Raw genomic sequence first — 24,336 nt, 5'->3', positions numbered from 1 at the left:
TGATTCCAAAATAGAGATTTATTTATTAAGGATCATTTAGTTTCTCGCATAAAAATCACCAATTGTTCCTCATTGGGTTTGGAACACCCATCAATCAGTTCCTCTGTTGCTCTGTTTACCCCAACGCATTAAAAAATACAGCTCTTTTTTAGTGCCAGGAAGGACAGTTAAGGCAGTGAGGCGTTTTCCTGGGTCTCAGCAGATGGGAGGGTTTGCCCTCTCCCCCTTTGAGAGAATACACATGGTCGGTAGTTTCTTAGGTTGGAAAAGCTATCCCTGAAGAAAACTACTATGCAGAAGAATGCAAATATAGTCATCTGTGGTCACTTATTTGTGTCTGATAGCTTTAAAATAACACCCCCCCCCCACTTGCCCATCAAAGGCTTGCTGGTTGTTTCAGCTATAAAAACACTGTCTGGCCAAAGACAGTAAGAAAAAGCAGGATCGATAATGACAGTGTTGTGAGGTCGGGTCATACAAACCACATGAGAAGACATACCAGTTTGCTTAAAAAAAAAAAAAAAAAAGCCCACCGCAGGGGCCCTGTGTAATTTCAAATCAAACTCCTCATGGTCCTTAAAATACCCAAAACATCATTTGGTCGGATCCTAAGGACATGTGCTTCTTTTTCAAGTGAGGTGTATGACACACAGCTCCCCGCAGAGTTATGCTCCGCATGGGGAGGAAGAAAAAAAAGAGAGTGAAAGGAAAAAAAAAAAAACCCTTAGGACTTGATTAGAAACATTAATTGATTTTTACCACACTGAAATGGAGGGGTGGAAGTCAGTCTGTGCTGTTGTGAAATTCAAAGGGGATTCGGAAGTAGGACTGTTATATATTGCTCCGTTAGGATAACCCCCCAAAATGACTTTTTAAAAAAAGAAAACCGGGGCTGGCCGTCCTCTGCAGGCCTCCGCCGGCCTCTGGGCAGCTCCAGGGGTGGCCTGCCGGCTTGATTCACAGTGATTCGGGTTCGCCAGGTGCTGTAAGGGGCCCCCTGCCCCGGGCGCGCCTACACCTTGTAGTTGAGTTCGGCGTTCATCTTGGTGTACATCTCGTAGATGACGTCGATGGTGGCTGTGTAGTTGACCAGGAAAAGGCGGACCTTCTCCAGGCATTCCTCCTCCGTCACGTTCTGTCCCTTGGAGAGTGCTTTCAGGAAGTCGGACTTGTAGGGAGCCGCATACAGAGCTGCCTTGAGACGGGCAAAAGTCGGGGGGTAGGCAGCATGGCATTAGGGGACCGGTAGAGCCACCAAGCAGGGCCGCAGGGCCAGGGATAGTGGGGTCCTGGGAGGGGACGTCTCTGAGATCCGTGCTCTTTGTGGCGTCAGAAGGGAAAGGAAGAGGGAGATGTGTGTGCCCTTCTACCCCCGTGAGGGACAGCAGGACGGACACGAGCTTTGGGGACCGACAGACCTGGGTTCAAAGTCCAGCTTGTGCCGCTGACTAGCTGTGAGCCTTGAGCTAGTTACTTAGCCTCTCTGAGCCTCGGTTTCCTCATCTGTAAAATGGGGATGATGATGGCACCCACCGAATCAGGTTGCTCTTGTAAGGGATCAGGGGGTGGGTGCCAGTGCTCGGCATGGTACCAGGCGTGGGGCAGGTACCCAGCACCCTGGAGCCTCTGGCCTCTGGGTTCCCTGCTCTGGAGAAGGCGGACTGAGGGAGCTCACTGCTAATACAGACTGTGACCTCTCCTGGCCTTCAGGGGGCAACACTTCCCTAACTCTCAGGGCTTCCCTGATCGGTGAGAAGTACAGAGAACCAGAAATGCACAGAACTTCAGAACCGGAAAGGAAAGGACGTTGCTGGATGAGCAGCTTAGGCTGAGTCTGATAGGCCGAGGCAACTCGAAATAGTGTGGTCATGACGAATGCCACCGGCAGTACACAGAATGACAGAGTGTGCGCCGAGCACTTTGTGCGCGTTAGCTTGTTCCATCATCACTACGACCCCTGGCGATGGGGCCTAGTTTACGCCCATATGCAAGAGAAGGCGGCGAAGACTCAGGGAGGTAGATTCCCAGACCCCCTCTTACTGTGCGACCTGGAGCAAGACAGTTAACCTCTCTGAGCCCCAATTCCTCATCTGTGAAATGGGGGGGAACTGCACCCGCGGCCCGCCCCCCCCCACTGTAGTGCGTTCGTGAAGAACACAATCTGATGTGGGCTGCACACACCCTCTCCGCCCAGGTGCCGGCTGTGAGGACTTGGCTAGGGAGCAGCACAGGGGGAGGGCAGGGCTTCATGGCGCCCACCCGGGATTGGCCCTGTCACCAGCCGTGCCGGCATAGCCCGGAGGGGGCCCAGCTCTTCCTGCCTACACCCAGCCTGGCTCCTGGCCCAGCCCTGTGGGAAGGAGGCGAGCCTGGCAGACCCCGGTTCGCAGGGGGATGCAGATGGGCTGCAGGCCAGAGGCTGGGCCAGGAGTGGCTAGGCAAGATGAATGGGTCCAGAGAGAGGCAGCGTGGCCAGCAACAGTGTGCAGGGTGCCCCACGGGCCTCTTAATCTCCAGAGTGGGCCAGGAGTGGCTAGGCAAGATGAATGGGTCCAGAGAGAGGCAGCGTGGCCAGCAACAGTGTGCAGGGTGCCCCACGGGCCTCTTCATCTCCAGAGTGGGCCTCTCAGCCTGGCAACCCTGGGAGCCCCATTTCCAGAACCTGGGCCAATATCATCCTAACATAAGCCACCAAGACCCCTGCAGGCCAGGGTCTCTTCAGCAGATGCCCCAGTGGGTCCAGGAGCCTTTCTTTTCTTCCGGGCCCAAGCACACGGAACAGGGCCCCCTGGTGCACCGGCCTCCCCCCGCACAGAGAGGGAGCCCTTCGGGAGCCCGGGGGGCCCATGGCTAAGGGGCTCACCTGGAAGATCTTCTGTACAATCCAGCCGTGGTACTTCTTGAGGGCCATCTCGTAGGCCTTGGTAGCATTGACGCGGATGAGGTTGGGGTGATTCTCATCCCGCTCCCCATCGCAGATGCTCTGGAGGAAGACCTGGATGAAGCGGAGGCCTCTGTGGCGCAGAAGAGAGACAGCCCTTCAGGACTGTTGCCCATCGCCCGGCACACGCAGATCCCGATGTGCCTGGACTCAGGCATCTGCTGTGCGCCACGGGTACGCACACGCACACGGCAGGGGTCAACCCCCAGCTGCTGTTTTCGTGTGTAATGTGACCAGCCGGCTCAATGCAGCCTGTCCCCTGTGTCTTGCCGACCGCAGTCACTGCTGGGCTGTACAGTCTACAAGGCAGGTCTGGGCCCGCCTTGCCCATCTCTATGCCCACCTGGCCTCCCCTCGGCTGGCGCGGCAGGCAATGGTCATCAGCGCTTGAGGGCTGAAGACGTGGTACTGGCCCTCTGAGGGCTCACAGACCACAGACTCTGGACACACTGGGCATGCTGACGAGCCTGGCCCTGCGCCCAGGCTCCCCACCCCGACCATGGCCCCAAGTCACTGTCTGCACTTACAGAGGCTAATTGGGCCCTTCCTCCAGGGGAAGGATGATGCTTTAAGAGCCAGGAGAAAGCCATGGCCATGGGGTACAGCAGGGTAACTATGTCAAAGATGGGAACAAGCTAGTCCCTTAATGCACAGCATTTCATCTTCTGCTCCCTCAGCTCTATGATCCACCCATTTCACAGAGGAGAACACTGAGACACCCCTGGAAAGCCTTGGGCAAAGGCCAGGATGCGAACTCAGCTGTCTCACGCCCAAGCTGGACTCCTTCCTTTGCCGTCCCTCACTGTCCCTGCAGGGTTCCTGCGTGAGCTGCTCTGCTCCTTCCCTGTAGGGAGGTAGGGATCGGACTGGAGGGCTCTCAGGGGCAGGAACACTGGGACTAAAGGATCTTTATTTTTTTTTTTTTTTAAAGATTATTTATTTATTTATTTGACAGAGAGAGATCACAAGTAGGCAGAGAGGCAAGCAGAGAGAGTGAGAGGGAAGCAGGCTCCCTGCCGAGCAGAGAGCCCGATGCGGGACTCGATCCCAGGACCCTGAGATCATGACCTGAGCCGAAGGCAGTGGCCTAAACCACTGAGCCACCCAGGCGCCCCACTAAAGGATCTTTTATCGCCTATGACGTAAATGGAAGCTCTCTGCGCCTGAGTCCGAACCCTTAACCATGACGGATAGCCTGGCCCGGTTGCTGACCAGTTTCATGGCCCTCGGTGGCTCCCCAGCACCCCAATCATGCTGGGACTCACCCTTGGTCCCTCCCTGCTCCTGCCTCACAATCAGAGCCCGCTGGACCAGACCCTCCCAGAGCACCAGATACACCAGGCCTCTCCTGCTCTCCCACCTCTCAAAGGCCTCGTCCTCCTGGGACCCTCCTGCTCAGTGCCAGAGAATCTGCTTGGCACTCCTCCTCCAGGAAGCCCTCCCTGATTTCTCTCTGCTCCAGGCTCTGCTATCCTGCTGTCAGGATCCACCCATCAGCCCGATGCCCTGCCCAGGCTGTGATACCCCCAGTGGGGCCCTGTCTCATTCAGTAGGGCATCCCACACACCCAGCACACAGCAGGTACTTATCACATGCTCAGTCTGTTGGCATCTCCCTTCACCTGCCCTCCCCGCCACCTGGCTCTGTCCGCATCTGACCTAGACACGAACAACCTAACTGAGCTGAACATCACCATCTGCCTTGCTCCTCTCCAGAAACCCACAGAGTGTGCTGATGGAGAGACCACGGCAGTCCTCATGCAAGCCCGGGAATGTCTTGTTGATAGACCCAAGTGGGCAGCTCGGCGGGGGCAGTTCCTATAACATGCTGCAAGGGTGTCAGTCACAGCCCACTTACCCCCTGACACCCACAAGGCTGCACCCTCAGGGAGCTGACTGTCCCTGTTGTATTTTACCAAGGAAGTGTGTGCTGGGGAGAGGGGACTGGCTCCAGGGGATGGGGGGGAGAGACAGGGGAGGAGCACCCTTCCTGATACCTGACATCAGGCCCAAGAGAGGGCAACACCGGAACATCTGTGGGGCCGAGAGCGCATCCCTGGCTTCGTGGCGGCTGCACAGCTAAGTGAGAATTCCATAGCTGGCAGAAAGCAGTGTGAGTGCAGCAAGCAAGCTGTTTGGCCTCTCTGGGCCTCGGTGGCCTCATGTATAAGATGGGAACAACTGTATCTCGCTTCAGGCATTTGATGGAAAAACAATGTATATAGTGATTATGAGCATTCTCAAGTCTAGGGTAAGATCGTCTGGGTTTAAATCCCATATCAAGGTACCCTGCTCCCCACCCCCCCAGCCCGGGGGACCAATCTGTGCAAATGAGATAAGAGTTTCTTCTCAAGACACTGTATTTCTCTCAAGTGCTGTCATATGAATCTACCATATGCAGGATGTAACCAGCCTTAGAGAGGACACCTCTGTGTAATGCACAACCTGCACAACGGTGCTTGGTCACTGCATCCCAGCTCCGACCTTGTGACCCAGGCGCATGATTTGGCCTCCCTCTTTGAGATGGCGTTACTCATCACACCTAACTCCCACCACATGAGATGCGATCAGGCACAGGGAATGTGTAGCACAACGCCCAGAGTATGCACTCACTTGCTATGTCTCTGGTGGGGCTGGAACAGGGAGTATCACCAATGGGCGGGCCTTGACCCCTTGGGTGCTTTTCCTCAGCTACTAGCTAGCATCGCACAAGGGTGCCTATGTGGAAGAAACGGAGGTGACCTCGCAGGGCAAGAGTAGAGCTGGACGTCCCTCTTCTGCAGAGCAGGGCCCCTGGGCCACACGGCCACACACACCCTGCCGCCCAAGCCCATCACCTTTTCAGCCACATGAGTGCCAGCGTGGCTCCCACTTTGGGCCACTCTGCTCCGTACATTTCCTTCTCCACCTCCAGGATATTCTGCAGGGTCCGGAACTTGGCTGGGTTGGTGTCATAAACTGCCTTGATTTTCTGAAATGGAGCACATGGGGTTGTCCCCTTGAAGAAACTGTCCTCACAGATGGCCGGCCCCCACGCTCGCTGGGGGAGCACCCCCCCCCCCCCCCCCCGCCCACCAGTGCCAGGCCCAGCAGCGGGGCTGGTAACTGTAGCTGCTGTGATTGGTTCCATGTACTGAACACCTCTCACCAGCTGATGGGTCATGGGCGCGGCTGTGTTTGGTCTGCACAGCGATCCCGACATGGCTCTGACATTATCCCAGTCTGCAGATGAGGAGACCGAGGCTCACAGAGGGGACAGTGACAGCTGGTATGGGTGGCCACGGGTTCCAGTGCAGACGAGCTCCGGAGCCTGTGTTCTCCAACCTCTACTGAGAGCTCCCCAGACACCGAGCATCGGAAGTAGATGGGTGTCCAGGAACAAGGCTCCTGAGGGGGAGCCAGGCAGTTCGGCTCGGAATCCCACCTCTGCTCCTTCCTTGCTGTGTGACCTTAGGTCAGCTTCAGCTTCCTCATCTGTAAAATGGGGATAATGACAGACCAGCTTCAAAGGGCTGCTGGAACGCGCCCAAGACTGCATGCCAGGCCCTATGTGGATGCTCACGGGGAGCGGGTTGGTGGCTAGGGGACGGCAGCGGGAGCTCCCAGGAATAGGGAAGGGAAGGGCCGAGCCACTGCACCTGTGTGCTTTGGAATTTGTTTCTGATTTGGTCGGGCTGGACACAAGAACTAGGTTCCTGCTCAGGTCAACCCTTCAGATCATGGTGCCAGTCAGGCTGTGCCTGGGAGGCGTGACTGCAAAGGAGGACCAGGAACCCTGAGCCCTGAGCTGGATGAGCTGAGGGCCAAGCCCCTTTACCCCACCTCCTTCCTGTTTCTCAAGTTTGCGGCGGGGAGCGGGGGACTGGAGCAGACTCTGGGCTGTGGCTGCAGGGCCAAGTACATACCGTGATGTTGCCGCTTATGTCCGCCTTGATGGGAGTAAACACTGGGGACCCGAGGCAATCTGGGGACAAAACAAGAAGAGAGATTCAGATTCCCAGCTAGGATGAAGATTCAGGAATGGCCACAGAGGCTTGGGAACAGGAAGGAGGGTCACTTGGTGTATTGACAGAAAAGCCATGCTGTTGGTAGGTGTTGAAAAGGTTCGTGGGCAAGTTAAGATGGAGTGCTGGGCCCCGGGTAAGAGCAGTTTCTTGCTATAGGACCTGTCAGAGCCTTTAAAATGCAACTGGAATATCTAGGGGGCAAACCCTTTCATCCACAGTACCCTTTCTCCCTCGGATAGCACTGTCCAGAGCTTCATCCAGTGATGGAGATGTTCTATATCCGCACTAAAAATAGACCCCATGTGGCTACCGGACACTTAAATGTGGTGTGACCGAGGAGCTGGCTTTGCACTTTAATTTGACTTCCATCCACTGACATATAAATGGCACATGTGGCCCATGGCTGCCACACTGGGCCGCACAGCTATAGAGTACCTTTGCAGAACTGAGGCTCTGATAAGCCCATCTTGGCCAATGCTGGCCAAGAGGCAGACTGAGGAATCTTATAAGGCAGGAGAGGGGCCCGATTTATAAAAATGACCCTCTCATTGGCCAGCTTCTAAGAAAGAAATAAGCTGGGGACTCAGAGGCTCCACGGTTCTGAGACCCTGCATTAGAGCCCAGGGGAAAAACACCAGCAGTGGGATCCCAGTCACTAACAGAGCATGAGGAAGGCGGGTTCAACCCCCCCAGCTCTGCACCCACGGGCTGTGTGGGCTGGGGTGTGTCCCTTCAGCTCCGCCGGCTGCAGCTTTCCCATCTAGCCAGTGGGGCAACAGGACGGATTAGACATGCCGCAGGCAAGAGCTGAAAACATTTCACTTCCAAGAGGCATGTTTTCTTTATCTCTGGAATCAGAATGTTCTTAACTGGAGGGTTTGTTTTTTTTTTTTTAATGTTTTCTTTTTTTTTTTTTAAACATTTTATTTATTTATATGACAGACAGAGATCACAAGTAGGCAGAGAGGCAGGCAGAGGGAGAGGAGGAAGCAGGCTCCCTGCTGACAGAGGACCTGATGCGGGGCTCGATCCCAGGACCCTGGCATCAAGACCCGAGCCGAAGGCAGAGGCTTTAACCCACTGAGCCACCCAGGCACCCAGGGGAGGGTTTTTTGTTTTGTTTTCTTCCTGTTCTTGGTTCCTTTCTTGGTGTTACCAGTGACACCTTTGGGTTGCAAAAAGGCAGACCTAGGAACTGGTAGACCTGAAAGGCGAGCAGCCAGTGGCCTGCCTGCCCCCCTTCCCTCCTTTGGGACCCCCTGGCAGACTGTCATGAGGACTAGAGATGAGCAGGCTCAACGTGGACTTCACCTTCAGAGCCTAAAGACAGCTGAGCTCCCCAACACGTGCTCGCTGTCCTCAGTGCTATGTCCAGAGACCTGCCACACTTGATACAGAGTGCAGGGGACAAAGACACTGGAGCAGGCTGAAGTGGGTACCAGACCCAGGGGTGGGCGGGGAGGAGGTGGAAACGAGATGGAAAGGAGAGTGCCAGACTCTCCTTGTCCGGCGGGGGCCTCAGTGTGCACGCCACCTTGACCGCACAAGAGCAGAGGACCAGGGGAGGGACCACCGCAGGCTGAATTCCACCCAAGGTGACCCGCCACACCTGGCCAACCATCTGGAACAGTCTAAGCACAGCTGTTAAAGGAAGTGCACCGGGGAAACAGAAATGAAATACCCCAAAACCCAATGGGAAGAAAGTATGGTAGGCACCCAGCCAGGTGGGGTTCGAATCCTGCCGTGACCATGCCCTAATGAACAAGTCTCGCCTGTGTGCCTCAGTTTTCTCTCATGTCAGAAGGGGGCAGTAACAATACTTAATTCATGGGGTCGTCACAGGAATTAAAAACCATGCACTGGATGCATCTGGCAGAGTGCCCGGTGCATGAACACTGGAGAAATGGATTTGGGGGACGCCTGGGTGGCTCAGTTGGTTAAGCGGCTGCCTTTGGCTCAGGTCATGATCCCAGCATCCTGGGATCAAGTCCCACTTCGGGCTCCTCGCTCAGCAGGGAGCCTGCTTCTCCCTCTGCCTCTGCTGCCACTCTGCCTGCCTGTGCTCTCTCTCTCTCTCTCTCTGACAAATAAATAAATAAAATCTTTTTTTTTTAAGATTTTATTTATTTATTTGACAGAGATCACAAGTAGGCAAGGGGGGGGGGAAGCAGGCTCCCCACTGAGCAGAGAGCCCAATGTGGGGCTCGATCCTAGGACCCTGAGATCATGACCTGAGCCGAAGGCAAAGGCTTTAACCCACTGAGCCACCCAGGCACCCCATTAAATCTTAAAAAAAAAAAAAAGAGAGAGAGAAATGGATTTGGATCATTTCTGTGACCTCAAGCTCCATGGTCCAGCAAACGCCACCCAGATGTCACCCAGCTGTGCTTATAAATCACCAGGACCCACAGAATCTCTGCCCAACGGGAACCCACATGGCCTGTGCCTGCATCCCCTCTATGTTCTGACTTCCTGAGGCCCCTCGCTGTAGGGCCCAGGGCTGGGGCCTGTGGGGGCGAAGCTCCCTCTGGGGGGCCGTGCTGGCGCAGTTCCAAGGCGGTGGGCCGGGGGGTCCGGGCAGCTCGCTGCCCTCCAGTCTCACAGGCCCACATGCCCAGGGCAGTCCTACCTGAGCTGACCACTCCACCCTGCTCTTTCATCCTGCCTGGCGAACCATGGCCTTCATCCAGCAGAAGCCTCGACAGGTCGTGCCGTTTGCTAGCCCTGCAGCGCGGGACTGGTAGGTCCCGTGAAGGACAAGACGTTCTGGACTCTACGAACACTGCACGGGAGCCCAGATGCCCACGGCCGCCCGAAGTGCCTGTTCCCCTGTTGGCCATGCGGCCAGGGGTCACCAACGCTGACCCTCACCGGGGCCAGCCAGGTGCCACGGGTGTGCGGTGTGTGGGGACCAGCACAGCCCATTTAAAGGCACGGCTGCTCCCCAGAGATGGCATCAGGTCCCCATCTTCCAAAGATGCACACTGTGCCAGCATACGGGTGAAGGGATGGACGGTGAGCTGGGACAGTGAAATGTTAACGGCAGGGGGGGGGGGGGCCTACACATTTTCTCTGTAAAATTCTGCCACTGCTGCCCCGTGTTTGAAAATGGTCATGCAGGGGCGCCTGGGTGGCTCAATCGTTAAGACCAGAGCCTTTGGCTCTGGTCATGATTCCGGGGTCCTGGGATCGAGCCTCGCATCGGGCTCTCTGCTCGGTGGGAATCCTGCTTCTCCCTCTCCCACTGCCCTGCTTGTGTTCCCTCTCTCGCTGTCTCTCTCTATGTCAGATAAATAAATAAAATCTTAAAAAATAAAACAAAGAAAAGAGAAAATGGTCCTATCCAATGCTGGGGGGAAAGTCAGGGTTATATTTGTTGTGGTTGGTTGGTAGGTTGGTTGTTGCTCCTAAAGTCATGCATTTTCCTTTTGCTTTTTTTCCAAGTCTGTTTCATTGGGACCGTGCTTATGGTCCCACATGTGCCTCCGTCTACTCTCCGTCTCCCCCTTAGACTTGAGCTCTGACAGGGAAGGGACCAGGCAGCCTATGTTCCCCTATGTCCCCAGCACCTGCCGAGTGACTGGACCCCGTTAGGCGCTCAGGTGGCATTTAGGGCCCGAATGAGGTGGGACACCTCTGGCCAGGCTCGTCGGGCTGCGGGTTGATGGCAAGGCACACCAGCCAAGCAAGAAGAGAGGAACCCCGGGGGCGGGGGCTGCCTTCCCCAGAGGCCATCGTCAGCCATGCCTGAGTGGCTGATGGGCGCGTCCCGGTGACCCAGGTCATCCGACATGCATTTCAGAGAGGCAGAGAATGGGTATCCAGCCTCCTAGACTCTGAAAAGGCTCTTGTGCGTTCAAAGTGGCCCTGGTGGCAGAAGAAAGGCTTTTTGTTCCCCGTTCCCGACAGTGTGCTCTGTGGGTCATGAGGCCCCAGCTGTTGCCAGGCCCTGACAGCGGTGGTTCTGTGCATCGTGGCCCGCATGCGGGGAAAGAGCTTCTGCTCCACCGGTGGGGCAGGAAGGCTGGCCGCAAGTACACCTTCTAGGACTGGAAGCAGAGCGGGAGCTGGGATGGGGAGGTGGGGGGGCAGACACCAGAAGCCACTTCCAACAGCAAGGCATCCCTGTGGCCCCCACGTACGCACACTGAGGTCAGTTTCAGAACACCTGGAAGCAAGCCTCCTGGGGTCAGGGAAGCAGCCATGTGGGGCTCTAGAGCCTGCCACTCGGGGTTCAGAGTTCAAGTCCAGAGTGACTGCGCTGGTGCCTCGTCCATGCCGGGCTCGGGCCCCTCACTGGCCACAGCTCAGAGGTGCCACGCCAACGGGGTGCTCACCGTGACAACCCCAAGGCCACAGGGCCCAGAGAAGCCAACGGATCTGCCTAGGGTCACACAGGGGAAGCCAGTCACTCAGACATAATTACAGGACACAGGCTCATTCCACACTTCCTTATCTTTCTTTCTAGAATGTTTCTAACCCATCTGAACGCAACCAACGGGAGAGTACTCCGACAGGAAAATCGGAAGATGATTTTAATCATCAAGCACATGGTGGCCTTTCAAACAGTTTAAACTCAGGCCGGCCCCTGCTCCGGAGAGAGCGTGACACTGTCTAGGCTTACTGCTCCTATAATTATGCAGCCCGGCCTGCAAATCATCTTTCTTGTTTTACCAGTCTGGCAGATACCTCAAAGTTGTTTTTTATGGTTGTCAGCAAACAGGCTCTTTAAAATGCCATCCAGAAGCCCTCTGCCAGAAGGGAGGGAGGGGGCTTGGAAGGCTACTTGGTTCTTCCTCCCATCTCCAGGGAGAAAGGAAGTTGTCTACAAAAAAACAAAAACAAAAAAGCCAAACAACAACAACTCACACACACACACACACACACACAAGAAAAATCAAACTCCACCATCTTACTCCATAGGACCGACTCTAATGAGCACAGATTCTCAATACAGATAAGCCTTGGTTATCTGGAATCTGTGGCAAATGGCCCCTTCTGTTTGGTGTGGAATATTTTTCTAAACCTGCTACTCAACCCAGAAGGCATGAAGGAAAATGCCACAAATCTGATTACAAAATCCAGCAACCTCTTGCATGGGGCATGAAGAGATATCCCATCACTAATCACAGGCAAACAACAAACTGATGGTTGAGGGTGCTGATCAGTGAAACAAACCACGGACTGATGATTATTGCCCCAATATGTAAAGAGCTCTCACAAATCAATAAGACACCTAACTCGAGAGAAAAATGGCAAATCACAGAACAATAATAAAATGCCTTATCTCAAAAATAATAAGAAAATAAAATGAAAGCAGTGAAATACTTTCTCACTACCAAGTTTTATGAATGCACTGGCCATTATGTACGAGATTCATCAAAATGTAACACAAAGGTCCCTGCTTTTGTAAAGCACGCCATGCACGGTTTTCTGAACGGGGCCATCATTGAAAATATGAATGATTATAGAGGTGTGACCTGGTAACTTCACAGACCCCCTCAACCCTTCACTAAACGGCTCTGCACAGTTCAAAAGAAACTTACCTTGAGGGGCGATGGTCACTTCCTCCTGCTTTCTCTGCAGTGCTTTCATTTTGCTAGATACTTGGAAAATAAATAGCCAACTGTTTAAGCATCACCTGTAAAATGTGGGTACCAAGTGAGCATTTGGTACCTGGCCTCTGCAATGATTCTAGCTGGACAACCTCCTACCTGGGTCTTCACCACAGTTCAGATGAGTGAATCAGCCAGAGAGCAGAAGTCCCCGCAAGCCAAGCAGTTAGCGTATGCCACCCAGAATCAGGCTCATTTCTGCCTTCTCTGGCCTCAGCGTGGTGGGAAAGCAACAGTGCTCTGAGTGAGACCACAGCATGCTCCACACGAGTTGCCCCACGACACCTGCCCAGACCTGGCCCACCCTCTCAGTGCATCTTGGGAATACAAAGCCTTCCATTTCTTAGACACATGCCTTCACTTTTGGCCTGTGTGATTCAGGACTCAAAACACCTAGCCCAACCCATAAATACTTACTCCAGAAAGGAAGAGCAGGATACCTGTGTTGTTGATGCTATGAGCCTGATTTGGGAAGGTTCTATTTCATATTCAATTTTTTTCCCCCCAATAGCTGGATAAGGTTTTGTTGTTAAAGACGTGGGGCGGATTAACTTTACAGGTCCTGGGTTACAGGATCATAATGAGAGGCACTCAAATTACAGCCGAGGGAGGTGAATCATTTATTAATCCACAGGTATGTGGGGTGTGTGCGTGTTTATGTGTGTGTGTGCGTGTGCGTGTATATGATGGCTCAATTTGCAACAAGACCTGTTCTGAAGAATAAGAACACTAAGAATGCCCACCTTCCTAAAACTAAATTTATTGAGATAAGGCATTTTATTGCTGTTGGTCTGTGAGTTGCCATTTTAAAAAATCCTGGCTAAGGAGGAAAGAATGTTTACAAAACGATCTAAAACATTAGTTTTAGAAAATCACCCCGGGGCGCCTGGGTGGCTCAGTGGGTTAAGCCGCTGCCTTCGGCTCAGGTCATGATCTCGGGGTCCTGGGATCGAGTCCCGCATCGGGCTCTCTGCTCAGCAGGGAGCCTGCTTACCTCTCTCTCTCTCTCTGCCTGCCTCTCTATCTACTTGTGATCTCTCTCTGTCAAATAAATAAAAAATAAAAATCTTAAAAAATCACCCCTATGACATGCCAACTCTCTTTGACCACATTTGCCTGCTTCATTGGGCAAAAATCAGCCTTGACATGGGAATGTGGTTGGGAAATGGGTTTATTGTCACTTGCTGTGTGGCCTGGGAGAGATCAGTTAACCTCTCTGAGCCTCCATTTCCTCATTTGTATAACAAGATCCATAATGGACTCTGCCTCATCAGGCTGACCTGAGGCTTAAATCACGTTGTGTAAAGGGCTCTGCATGGTCTCTGGCACCTAGGAAGCCTTCCAGAAACAAAGAAGTATTCTTTATGTTTATTATTATTACTACTATATAAATGATACCATCATTTCCATCTTTTGCAACTGGCACAGGAAATCCGGGAAAGAATGATCCTAATGACTGAGAAATCAAAAGACAAAGAGAGGAAGGGAGGGAGGGAGGAATGGAGTCTCCACGAATGGGTGTGGATACAATTAGCAGGAAACCTCCAGTCATAAGATCAGGACTTCAAATGTATTCCAGAAGGCTAAAAAAACGAGATCTCAGAAGGGAGTGGAGTAAGGAACTGGGGGGAACAGCAAGGCAGAAAATGAATCATTTCCGAGCACAGGGAAGTGTGAGCTAGCTGGTTTTTATAGGACCCTGGAGAGGGCTGATCAGCTCTAACGACTTAAAAGCTCAGCTACACTTAACACTCTAACAGTAAAAAAAAAAAAAAAGGGAAGAAAAAAGGCCCCTGATTCAAGTAACACTGTAAGAAGGTAACAAAAGGAGTTAACACCCACCCGTGCTATTTTTTATATGGAAACAATGAAACCTAAGACCAGAACCTCTGCATTGCTAACCCAGGGCTCAGGGAAATAAGTACTGTCATGCCAGGTGGGGACCTCCTACCCCCCTGCCCAAAACACACAAGCCCCGAGGAAGGGCCAGAAGAAAGGGCCTTGACTCTGCCCTGCCTTAAAGACTGCCCCCCGCCCCCACTGCAGAGTCCGCCCACATCTAAGCCCTGCAGACCCACTTTCTAGCTGCTCCACCTCGTCAAATCCCTTCACCACTCTGAAGCTCAGTGTCTTCTGTAAAATGGTACCAACTCCTCTTCGTTCCTGGAGTCATCATAAGTGGCTAGTTGAAAGCTTGGCCCATGGGGAGCCACTCAAAATGGGGGTTAAACTAGCTATGATGGCAGGGGGTGGGGCAAGGGGATATGCATTATATTTTATAAAGCCCTGTCATTCATTCTTTTCCTTTTGCTCTGTCACCCACTAGGTGGCTCCCCTTGGCCAGATGCACTGCCTGGCCCTGGGAGGGCCCAACTTTTCTGCCCCTAAGGGATTCGCAGTGGGGCCCTGTTCCTCCAAGCAGCCCCACGCTGGAGGTGAGGAGGGCCTCTTAAGCTAGCAAGAGACAGAACGGACAGTTGGTCTTTTTTCTCCTGTTTCTCCATTTTATTCCCTCCAGGAGGAGAGGACAGACTTCGGCCCTTGACCCGAGGGCCAGACTCTTCAGAACGTGGAGCAGAGGAGGACACGATCACCATCCCTAGAGAACAGAGCAGACGGGTGCCCTGGGTCTGTGCTCCATGCTGACCTTCGGAAGTTACAAATGAGTGTTGGGAGCAGTCTCAGATGGCAGCCCATCACCAGACCCAGAGATGGCTTCTCTGGGGAAGATCGTTTCCCAAGGGCCGTGTAGCAAGAGAGGCAGTGTCTGAAGGCCTGGGGCCACCTGTCCTACTTGTGCGAAGGTGGAGCGACTCAGGGCATCGAGTACCAAATTATTGGAGAAGATCATCTCTATTAGTCCTCCTGGGAGGCCCGGCGTCCCTGCTTTACAGTCGGGGCTGCAGGCCTAGGGAGGGGGGTGAGCTTCTGTGTAGACCCAGCCTTGGCACCAGGGAAACGGGGCGGGAGCTCGGGCTGGCTCAGCCTGGCACCAATGCCCCTGCTTCTTTCCATTCGTGTACCTGTGACGTTCAGAGTAAGGCCTTCTGCACACCACAGACCCCAGTTGTCTTGGTCTACCCAAAGTGACTCCTCTCTGCTGGGCCTCCAAAGCAGCCAACCCCCAGCCATTCCAGAGATAAGAGGCTGAGCAAACAGGTGTTCCCCGGATTTTACTGGAGCCGGAGGAGATCGGAAGCGGGATGCGTCAGGACAACAAGCAGGCACGCAGCAGGTGCTCCTTGAGCCCAGGGGCCCTCACTGCTTGCAAATGCACTGCCAACTAATAACGAGAGTCTGAGGGCGGTTTCAAGATTGCAAAAACCCACTGCAGAAAGGGTATTTTTGGCTTCTTTCTCTCACAGGACATAGTTTCTTCCTCCAGGCATATGGTCTACATCCCATCCCTAGAGAATCCAGCCCTCAACAGACACTCAACCAAAATGAGAACTAACCTGCTGTAGCAAGAGGGTTAACAGACCGTCTTCTCTTTCTGAGGATATTCTATATAAAACCAAAAATAAACATCTATCCACAGAAACTTAAAAAGCAAAACAAAACATTGCAGAGACCTGACAGGTGGTCCCAAGGTCTGGAAGGTGCTCGCTGCAGTGGAGAGAATAATGTTCCCTAAAGAAGGAGAACCTCTTACTCATAGACCAAGGGGTACTAACAGGGCTGGTTCCCAGGTGGGTTAATGACTCGTCCCAATTACAGGAAAATCCGACCTGCTTGGGACCTCCCCACTGGAGGACTTCCATATCCTAGTCATTCACACTTGCATGCAAATGAGCCAGGGTCATGGGTTCCCCCTGGGCAGGCCAACGATGAGGCACACACCTCAGACAAAACCTGTATATCTGGTCTGCGGTTCCCAGCATCTTGGACAAGTCACTGTGGGTCCAGCCGAGCCATGTGCTTTTCCAGTCCAGGCTGGCTCCATGGCAGGCAGGAGGGGACAGTTCTCTTCTCTCAGACAGGAAGCCAGGAGAGCAGAAAGGCACACACAAGCCAAAACCACTGCATAAGGAGTCCGGAGGCCAGAGTTCTGAGTTCTAGTTGGACTCTACTTGTTAACTCCCAGCTGTGTGACCCTGAGCAAGTCACTTTACATCCTGGGCCTCGATTTCTCTGGCTGAATAACAAGAGTATTCTGTGCTTCTGGGCTGCCTCTGCCTCCCCCCCCCCCCCCAAAATTGAGCAAGCACTGAACCAAAGGGATGGGAAATCACTTTTTCTGGGGTTTTCTCTAGGACTACTTGACGAGCACCAGATACGTGTAAGGCCTGATTCTCTAGACATTCGTTTAATTAAATAAGAGATCTGAATGAAGAAAAGTCACTCCCAGAATTTGGATTTCAGGAACTGGGAGAGGGAAATCATCTTGTTTGGCTCCTGCACCATCTCCCTAAATGGCGAAAGCGGATAGGTGTGACGTCATGCACCACATCTGACCTGGAACAGCATGTGAAGAAAAATGCCACGGTTGTGTCTAGACTAAAAGGGAGAGAACAGGGTCACAATTGATTAATAATGCCTGCCATGGGTATGGTTTAGGAGTTACGTATTTTAATTTAGAAAGCGAGAGAAAAGCAAAACTGCTTCTAGAAAGAACCCAGGGGAGAAAAATGGGAGAGGAACCAAAAGCATTCACTCAGCTTGCCCTAACATCTAGCTTGCCCAGGGCTAGGCACTGAAATGGCTCGAAGTCACAGAATGTGATAGGTTCTATGGTAGTCTAAGGGAGTTGGGGAACTTTCTGGATGAGGCAACCTTCCTGTGGAGATAGGAGGAACCCAGCCAGGCAAAAGCCAAGGTAGTAGGCTGGAGAAGAGTGGCGTGCCAGGCAGAGGCAAGTGATGGTGTAGTACTGTTTGTGGGGCTGTAAGTCATTCAGAGAGGTTATAGCAAAGATCTGAAGGTGGGGTAATAGGGAGCCACTGAGGATTCTAGGCAGGGAGTGACAAGGTGAAATGACATCTAAGTCTCCCTCCGCCCTCTAGCTGTTAATGCTGAAGGACATTGCTGCATGATTGACCTAAAAGATGAGAGAGCAGGTCTCCTAAGTCAGTTGCAAGCTGATCACTCAGAGGCGAGATCCAATTACTGGGTCAAGGTGGAAGATGGACAAAGGGTTGGACTCTAAGTGGGCATCGTAAAAGCTGGAGAGAAGGAGGAAGGGCTAGCCCACAAGGGGGATGCTCTAAGCCACATTTGACCTGCAGCCCCAAGAATCAGCATCCACCCAGGCCAACCTATTCCGCCACAAACCACACTGGACAGAAGTGAAAGTGCTGTTGTTGCTCTAATAGCTTAAAAGCCTTCACATGCGTCGACCTTGCAATTTCACTTCTAAAAATTAGAACTAACGACAGAAGTACACAATGAAACATACACTGGGATGTTCACTGCAGCAACAACAAGCTCCGGCTGTTCATCGGAGCAGAGAAGGGGAAGCGATGTGAATGTCCCACGGGGTGAGGGGTGGCACGGGTTACATAAATGGCAGCCACATTCAAACAAAGGAGTTCTAAGCAGCCCCGAAAGACGATGATTGCCTGGAAAGACAGCCAGGCTGCAGAGCTGGGTAGAAAAGGCAGCTTATACCTTTTCCCCTTAAAGGTGGGTAAAAATGAGTCCAAACGGAAAATACCCTGAAAACTTGGCAGAGATGCTCTCAAAACAAAGACACACAAACCAAAAAACCATTCCTCCAAAGGTTCTGGGAGGATTACTGAATGAATCCACATAGAGGACAGGCACATAGTAAGTGCTCAGTAAACGATCGACTCTTCATCTCAGCTCAGGTCTTGATCTCAGGGTTGTGAGTTCAAGCCCCATGTTGAGCTCCATGCTGGGTGTGGAGTCTACTTAAATAAAAATAAATTAGAAAATAAAAACAAAGCTTCCAGCCCCCTGCCCCGTGTATATCAAGACCAGTGGTTCTCGGCTATATTTCGTCTCCTTGCAGACATTTCTGGGTGCCGCAACTTGGGGAGAGGGGATGGTACTGGCGTCTAGCCATGGACATCATTCAAACATTCTCCAAGGCGCAGAGAGGCCCCCACCTCAAAAGTGATCTGGCCTCAACTGCTCTGGAGGAAATTGCCACTGCAGCCTCCCTCGGACTTCTTGCAACCCTTGAGCCAGACCTGCTCCATTCAAGAGACGCACACAAACCATCCAGATCATCCAGGTGACCAGCTGCTCCTGAGAGTTCACAGAGCCCCTGTGTTACAGCCAACAATGGATCTCAACTGACCCCTGAATCCCAGAGAAAAGCCCCCGGTGAGAGCGTCCTCGGAAACCTTAAATCCTCCAGAGGAATTCTTCTCCCCAGATGAGCATAATGGTTCCAAATGGACCATGGCTTTTTTTTCCTCTTTCTTTTTAGAGTGCTGAGAACGATTCTGTATGGGCCAACCCACTGGAGTTTCTGTATCAATGGGGCTTCTGTCAACAGATGTGATTGCCCACAGCACACAGCTCATGGCCAACAGAAGGGTCCTTTGAGATCAGGGAAAGGGAGGAGGGGATGCCCTTCAGCCTCAGGCATCAGAGCACTGCTGGCTCCAGAGGCCACCATCCCCTTTCCTCTAAAACCAGCCAGATAATCACATCCAATGAAGCCCCCCCCCCCCATTCCAGGGGCTACAGAACCACAGGACGTGTACCAGTGCTGACGATAAGGAATGAAAAGATCACAGGGCTTAACTCTGGGTTTCTCTGCCTCGACACTGCTAACATTTGGGGCTGGATCCATTCTCTGTGGCCATGGCTGACCCATGCACCGGAGGGTATTTTGCAGCCTTCCTACCTGCCAGTGGCCACCTCTCTGCATGCCCCCCCACCAGCTGTGACAAACAAAAATGCCCCTAGACATTGCTGGATGTCCCCTCAGCGGGGAACCACTAGCTTCAACAGATTTTGCATCCTTGTCCAGGCCATGCCAGCTCCGTCCGGCAAATGTTCACGGAACAAGAGGCAGGGTGGCAGGAGGGCACAAATAAAAGATTCCTCGAGGGAGCCTGGGTGGCTCAGTGCGTTAAGCCACTGCCTTCGCTCAGGTCATGATCTCAGGGTCCTGGGATCGAGTCCCGCATCGGGCTCTCTGCTGAGCAGGGAGCCTGCTTCTCTCTCTCTCTCTCTCTCTGCCTGATTGTGATTTCTCTCTGTTGCATAATTAAATAAAAAAAAAAAAAAGATTCCTCGAGCCCCTGCCTGGAGGGTCTGTGTTATCTCAACAATTGAAATACCAATAATAAGCACATTTCCTTCAGTCCGTGAGTATTGACTACGCACCCACTATGTGCCAGGCACTATTCTGGGTCCTAAGGACGCAATGGCAGACATAAAGGACCAAGACCCTGCTGTTGGGTTGCTTACCCCGGTCTGAGGATCATACAAACCCAGCGACTGCACTCCCTCCAACACCGATTAATCACCTACTAGGGGAAGGAACCAAAACTGGATCCAGGAACTCATATGACAACCCCCTCCCACCAACCTCACCCTACCCCCAGCTAGGATCTATCTGGCACTTAAAGCCTCAGCGCTCTATACACATTTACTCCTTGCAGCGAGCCTTAGAGACCGGCATCCCCATTTCACAGATGCATGGGGATCGCCCATGAGGGGCAACGTGAGAGATTGCCCAGGTGCCAGATCTCTTCAGTTCCGAATCAGTGTTAAGGTTCTGTCTGTTTGTGGGTTGCCGCCAACCTCTGTCCTGGGGACTGGGATCTTCCTGCAAGGCCACTGCGTGCACCAGCAGGGCAGGGTGCTGCGCAAGCCCACAAGGAAGAGAAGAAAGCAGAGGTTCAAGTTGCACCCTTTAGGCAGGACCCGAAAGGCAAAGGGCAAGAGCAGATGGTATTGTCTTCTATTTCCCATTTTCCATCCAGGGCCTGGACTGGGCTCAGGGGAGAGAGGGAGGAGGCTCTGAAGCTGGGTTAGGGATTGCCCTCCTCCAGCTCCCACAGCCTTCCTGGTCCTGACATACAAGGGAGGGGTCTTCTTTTAGAGTCCACGCCAAGCATGCTGTGTCTGAGGTCACCCCCACAAAGCAGCTTCCCCTGTCCCAACCCCTATTATAAATGGAGGAAAAAGCTTAGGTGGTTCCCCTACGAAGGGTTTTGCCAGAGTTTCAAAACTCCAACTTCAAAACCCTCCTCCTCCTCCTTTCTGGCTTCCTTGCATCTCTTTTGGATCTGGAATGGGGGAATTCTGAGGAAAGAGGGGTTCACAAGGTCCTGTGGGGGAGAGGCTAGGAGAATAAGGCAAAGAGAGGGCTTATGAAATGGGAGGATTATTTTAAGGGGGGGAGGTTGAAAGTCATTCTGAAAAGGCAGAAGGGAGCGATGGGGTGAGGAATATAGGATTTGAGGGGGAAGGGGTGGGATGCTTTTAAGGAGATGGAAGACTGGGAAATTGAGGGGTGTCTGGGGGAGACGGAGGATTGGGGGAGCCCAAGGAAGTGGAGAACTGGGGGCATCTGAAGGATATGGAGGAATGTGAGGTGCCTGGAGATGAAGGAATGGAGAAGGAGCCTCTGGGGGTTTCTGGGAAGAAAGGGAGGGTGTGCCGTGCTGGAGGGAGGAGGATCTGGGAGTGGTCCGGGACAGAGGGAACTGGGGGTGCCTGGAAGGAAAGGGGTCTTGGGTACCCGGGGAAATGGGATTCGGGGTGTCTAGGAGACGGATGGCTGGAAGGTGCTCGGGAGACGGGGTTCGGGGGTGTCGGGCGCCGGGAGCGCTGTGGGGCAGAGCTGCGGACCGGCCCCCCTCCACCCCGGCTCACCGAAGAAGGGCGGCAGGTGGGACACCGCCTCCAGGAAGGGCCCCGTCTCGATCTGCTTGTCCGCGGGCAGCGGCTTCAGCAGGTGCTCCGCCAGCAGCGCCATTTCGGGGTCGAGGCCGGCGGTGATGCCCCAGCCGGCGCCGCGGGCGTCCACGCCGCCCCCCGGGCCGCCGCCGTCAGCGCTGGGGCCGTCACTGCCGCCCGCCGCAGGCTCCGGGGACGCCAGCGTCGCCACTTCCGCTCGCGCCGCGCCCCGCATAGCCCAGCGCTCAGCGCCGCCCGCAGGCCGAGCGCCTAAGCGTCCCGAGGCGCCGCCCCGCCCCTGCCCGGCCGGACCAATCCGCGCCCGCCTGGGCAGGCCTCCGCGTCGCCATTGGTCGGGGGGCGGGGCCGGCCTGTCCGGCGCGGAAGCGAGCGACTCGCTTGTCCAGGACGTCCCCGGTGAGCCGCTCCCGGGTGAACCTTCCCCAGGTGTTTGCTGCCGCCTCCCGGTGTGTTGCCCCTCCGCCCCCAAACTGGGCGCGCCGGCGCGGGCCAGGTCCTCGCCCAAGGCGGGCGTAGAACGGCTCAGGTCACAACGCAACCCGCCTACCAGCCGAGGGGTGCAGCCCAACGCAGCCAGCGCCCCTGAGGACACCTGTTTGCTCAGCAGGAAGGGCTGTCCTCCAACAGCCCCAGGCAGCCTGTTGGACACCCACTGTGTCTCAGTCCTCTTTAGCTACAACAATGGGGGCGTCTGATTCTTCTTCAGTGATCTCAGATCATACCAATCCCCTACTGGACGCTGCTCAAGTCACAAGTTTGACCCGGCCATGCCTAGCTAAGACTCCTGTTTCCCAAAATCTGGGGTCCAGTCTGACCCCAGTCCAATGTCCCTGCCTGTCACCACTTGGAGCACAATTCGCATCAGTCGCAACCCGCCTAAATGCTTGTGTCCTAAAACCCAGTGCCCATCTTCTCCAAAAACCCCAGCACATAGTTGTTGAGAGGTTCTTATTCGTGCCAGAATAAATCTTCATTTTGTGCCCAGCATGGGCCACGCACTGTGTTAAGTAGGAACTGTGGATCAAAGTCATGAACAGTACAGCAACATTTCTGCTCTCCTGGCGCTGGCATTCTGCTTCGGGAGACAACACAATAATACACAAATAAGACAACTGCAGACACTCATAACTGGAAATGAAGAAAATAAAACGTCAGAGTGTCAGAGCAGGACAGAGGGAAATAGGAAGTAGGAGGTTGGGGCAGTAAGTACCTAGGAAGAGGCAAGACCTGAAGGAGACGTAGGTAACAGCCAGAGTGGCTGGAGACTGTGCAAAAGCCTTAAGGTGACAAAAAGCCTGATATGTGCAAGCAAGCCCAGGGGACCAGGGGAGGGAAAGGGAGTGGAGAGATAGGAGTTTAGCTTGGGGAGGAGAGCAAGAGCATGTCGGGTTAGGTAGGGGGGTATAGAGTGTGGATTTTATCCTAAGGTCAATGAGAAATCACTCATGCTAGAAAAGTAATGGCCAAACTGTAATAAATATTTTAAATTTGATATTTCCCGGGGCAGATGGGAGAAGAGATTGTTCTAAGATAAGGGTATAACCCAAGTACAATCAGGAAGTGAGGGGGTCTGAGGGAGACAAAGCTATCATCATTCTTGCTCATGACACAGATCCTGACATGCCCCATCAAGTCGGATCTCTCACTGATAGGAGCCCAAGCCATCCACTTTGGCTTGTTCCCACCCCACCCAACCTCACCACCTCAGGCATCCTAAGATACCATCTCCTTGAAGCCTCACCATCCCGCCCAGCACCCTGGCGCAGCGCCAGTACCCCACCCACATTTCAGACACCTCCGTCAATTCCACAGAGAGATCACAACCTACAATGAGGACCTCCAGCATCAGACAACACCCTGATTTCTCAACTTGCTCCATCCTAACCAAACCACCCAGAAACTATGGGTAACACAAGACTTTCAAGTCTGTAAGAACTGTCTGACCATGAGACATTGAATGTTCTGAGAAAGGTCGTTGCTCCAGGTTAATGGAATATTTTCAAAGTTTATCTATCTACCCATCTTGTCTACCCACCCACCCATCCATCCAACATGTTTTAAGTGCCTGCTCTGGAGAGGTTTCCATACCTTATGATAGGGATTGGACTGATTCCAGGGGCTAGCTGCTAGCAGAAATGGATTTTATAGGCTATGTGTTATACAATAAGGAGGGATGGGGACTGAGGAGTAGGGGTGATGGGGACTGTGGAGTAGGGATCACATGGCCCATCTAAAGAGCAATGCGGGGGGCTCCTGGGTGGCTCACATGGTTAAGCATCTGCCTTCAGCTTGGGTCATGATCTCCAGATCCTGGGATCGAGCCTCAAGTCAGGCTCCCAGCTCAGCAGGGAGTCTGCTCCTCACTCTCCCTCTGCCCCTCCCTGCTGCTTGTGCTCTCTGTCTCTCTCTTTCTCAAGTGAAAAAATAAAATCTTAAAGAATAATAAAAAATAAAGGACACTATGGGGGTGCCTGGGTAGTTCAGTGAGCTGAACATCCAACTCTTGGTTTTGGCTCAAGTCATGATCTCAGGGTCGTGAGATCGAGCTCCCTGTCTGGTTTAGCACTCAGTTAGGAGTCTGCTTGTCCCTCTCCCTTTGCTCCTCCCCCTCCTCTGCTCTCTTTCTCTCTCTAAAGTAAATAAATTAAGTAAATCTTTAAAAAGAAGCAGCAGCTAATCACTTTGGGGAAACCAAGGCAGCTCAGGGGCTCTAAGGCTTCTCTCTCACGACAAGGTAGAGAAGGCTAAGGTTCCCAGTGATCTCCTGGGAAGAAAGGGTCCAGAAATATCAAACCCTTCTGCCTTAGGAAATATCAGATTATTCCTCATTCCTAGCTCCTCATGTCCCTAGCAGAAAGTTCTGGTGAGGAGTAGAAGGAAGGAAGCTCTAGATCAGTGGTTCTCAAACTTGAATAAACATCAGAATCCCA

The 24,336-nt window shown here is 53.2% G+C and overlaps 1 protein-coding gene across 3 annotated transcripts; it reads right to left on the bottom strand.

Moving 5' to 3' along the window:
* Positions 1-21,630, bottom strand: LOC123954541 (glycolipid transfer protein). 3 transcript variants are annotated; one of them, XM_046025808.1, is made up of 5 exons: positions 21,362-21,628; positions 6,846-6,904; positions 5,778-5,911; positions 2,864-3,014; positions 1-1,195 (listed from the first exon to the last, which is right to left on the bottom strand). In XM_046025808.1, exons 1-5 carry the CDS (start codon positions 21,618-21,620, stop codon positions 1,013-1,015), a joined length of 786 nt encoding a protein of 261 aa, XP_045881764.1. In that variant the 5' UTR covers positions 21,621-21,628; the 3' UTR covers positions 1-1,012. The 3 variants fall into 3 exon arrangements, with proteins under 3 accessions (XP_045881764.1, XP_045881765.1, XP_045881767.1); XM_046025809.1 differs by having other exon boundaries at positions 1,014-1,191; positions 21,362-21,630; XM_046025811.1 differs by lacking the exon at positions 1-1,195 and adding an exon at positions 1,204-1,503 and having other exon boundaries at positions 21,362-21,630.
* Positions 21,631-24,336: the final 2,706 nt, after the last annotated feature.

This window comes from Meles meles, chromosome 12, assembly GCF_922984935.1.
Source record: "Meles meles chromosome 12, mMelMel3.1 paternal haplotype, whole genome shotgun sequence".
NCBI classification, from domain to species: domain Eukaryota; kingdom Metazoa; phylum Chordata; class Mammalia; order Carnivora; family Mustelidae; genus Meles; species Meles meles.
The sequence above is the reverse complement of the archived record's forward strand: the minus strand, read 5'-3'. Positions and strand labels throughout refer to the sequence as shown.

Coding starts and splice junctions, on each gene's coding strand:
- LOC123954541 (XM_046025808.1), bottom strand. CDS start 21,620: ATGCGGGGCGCGGCGCGAGCGGAAGTGGCGACGCTGGCGTCCCCGGAG. Junction 6,905..21,361: donor CCACCTGCCGCCCTTCTTCG/GTGAGCCGGGGT, acceptor TTTTGTCCCCAG/ATTGCCTCGGGTCCCCAGTG. Junction 1,196..2,863: donor TTGTACAGAAGATCTTCCAG/GTGAGCCCCTTA, acceptor GCCCGTCTCAAG/GCAGCTCTGTATGCGGCTCC.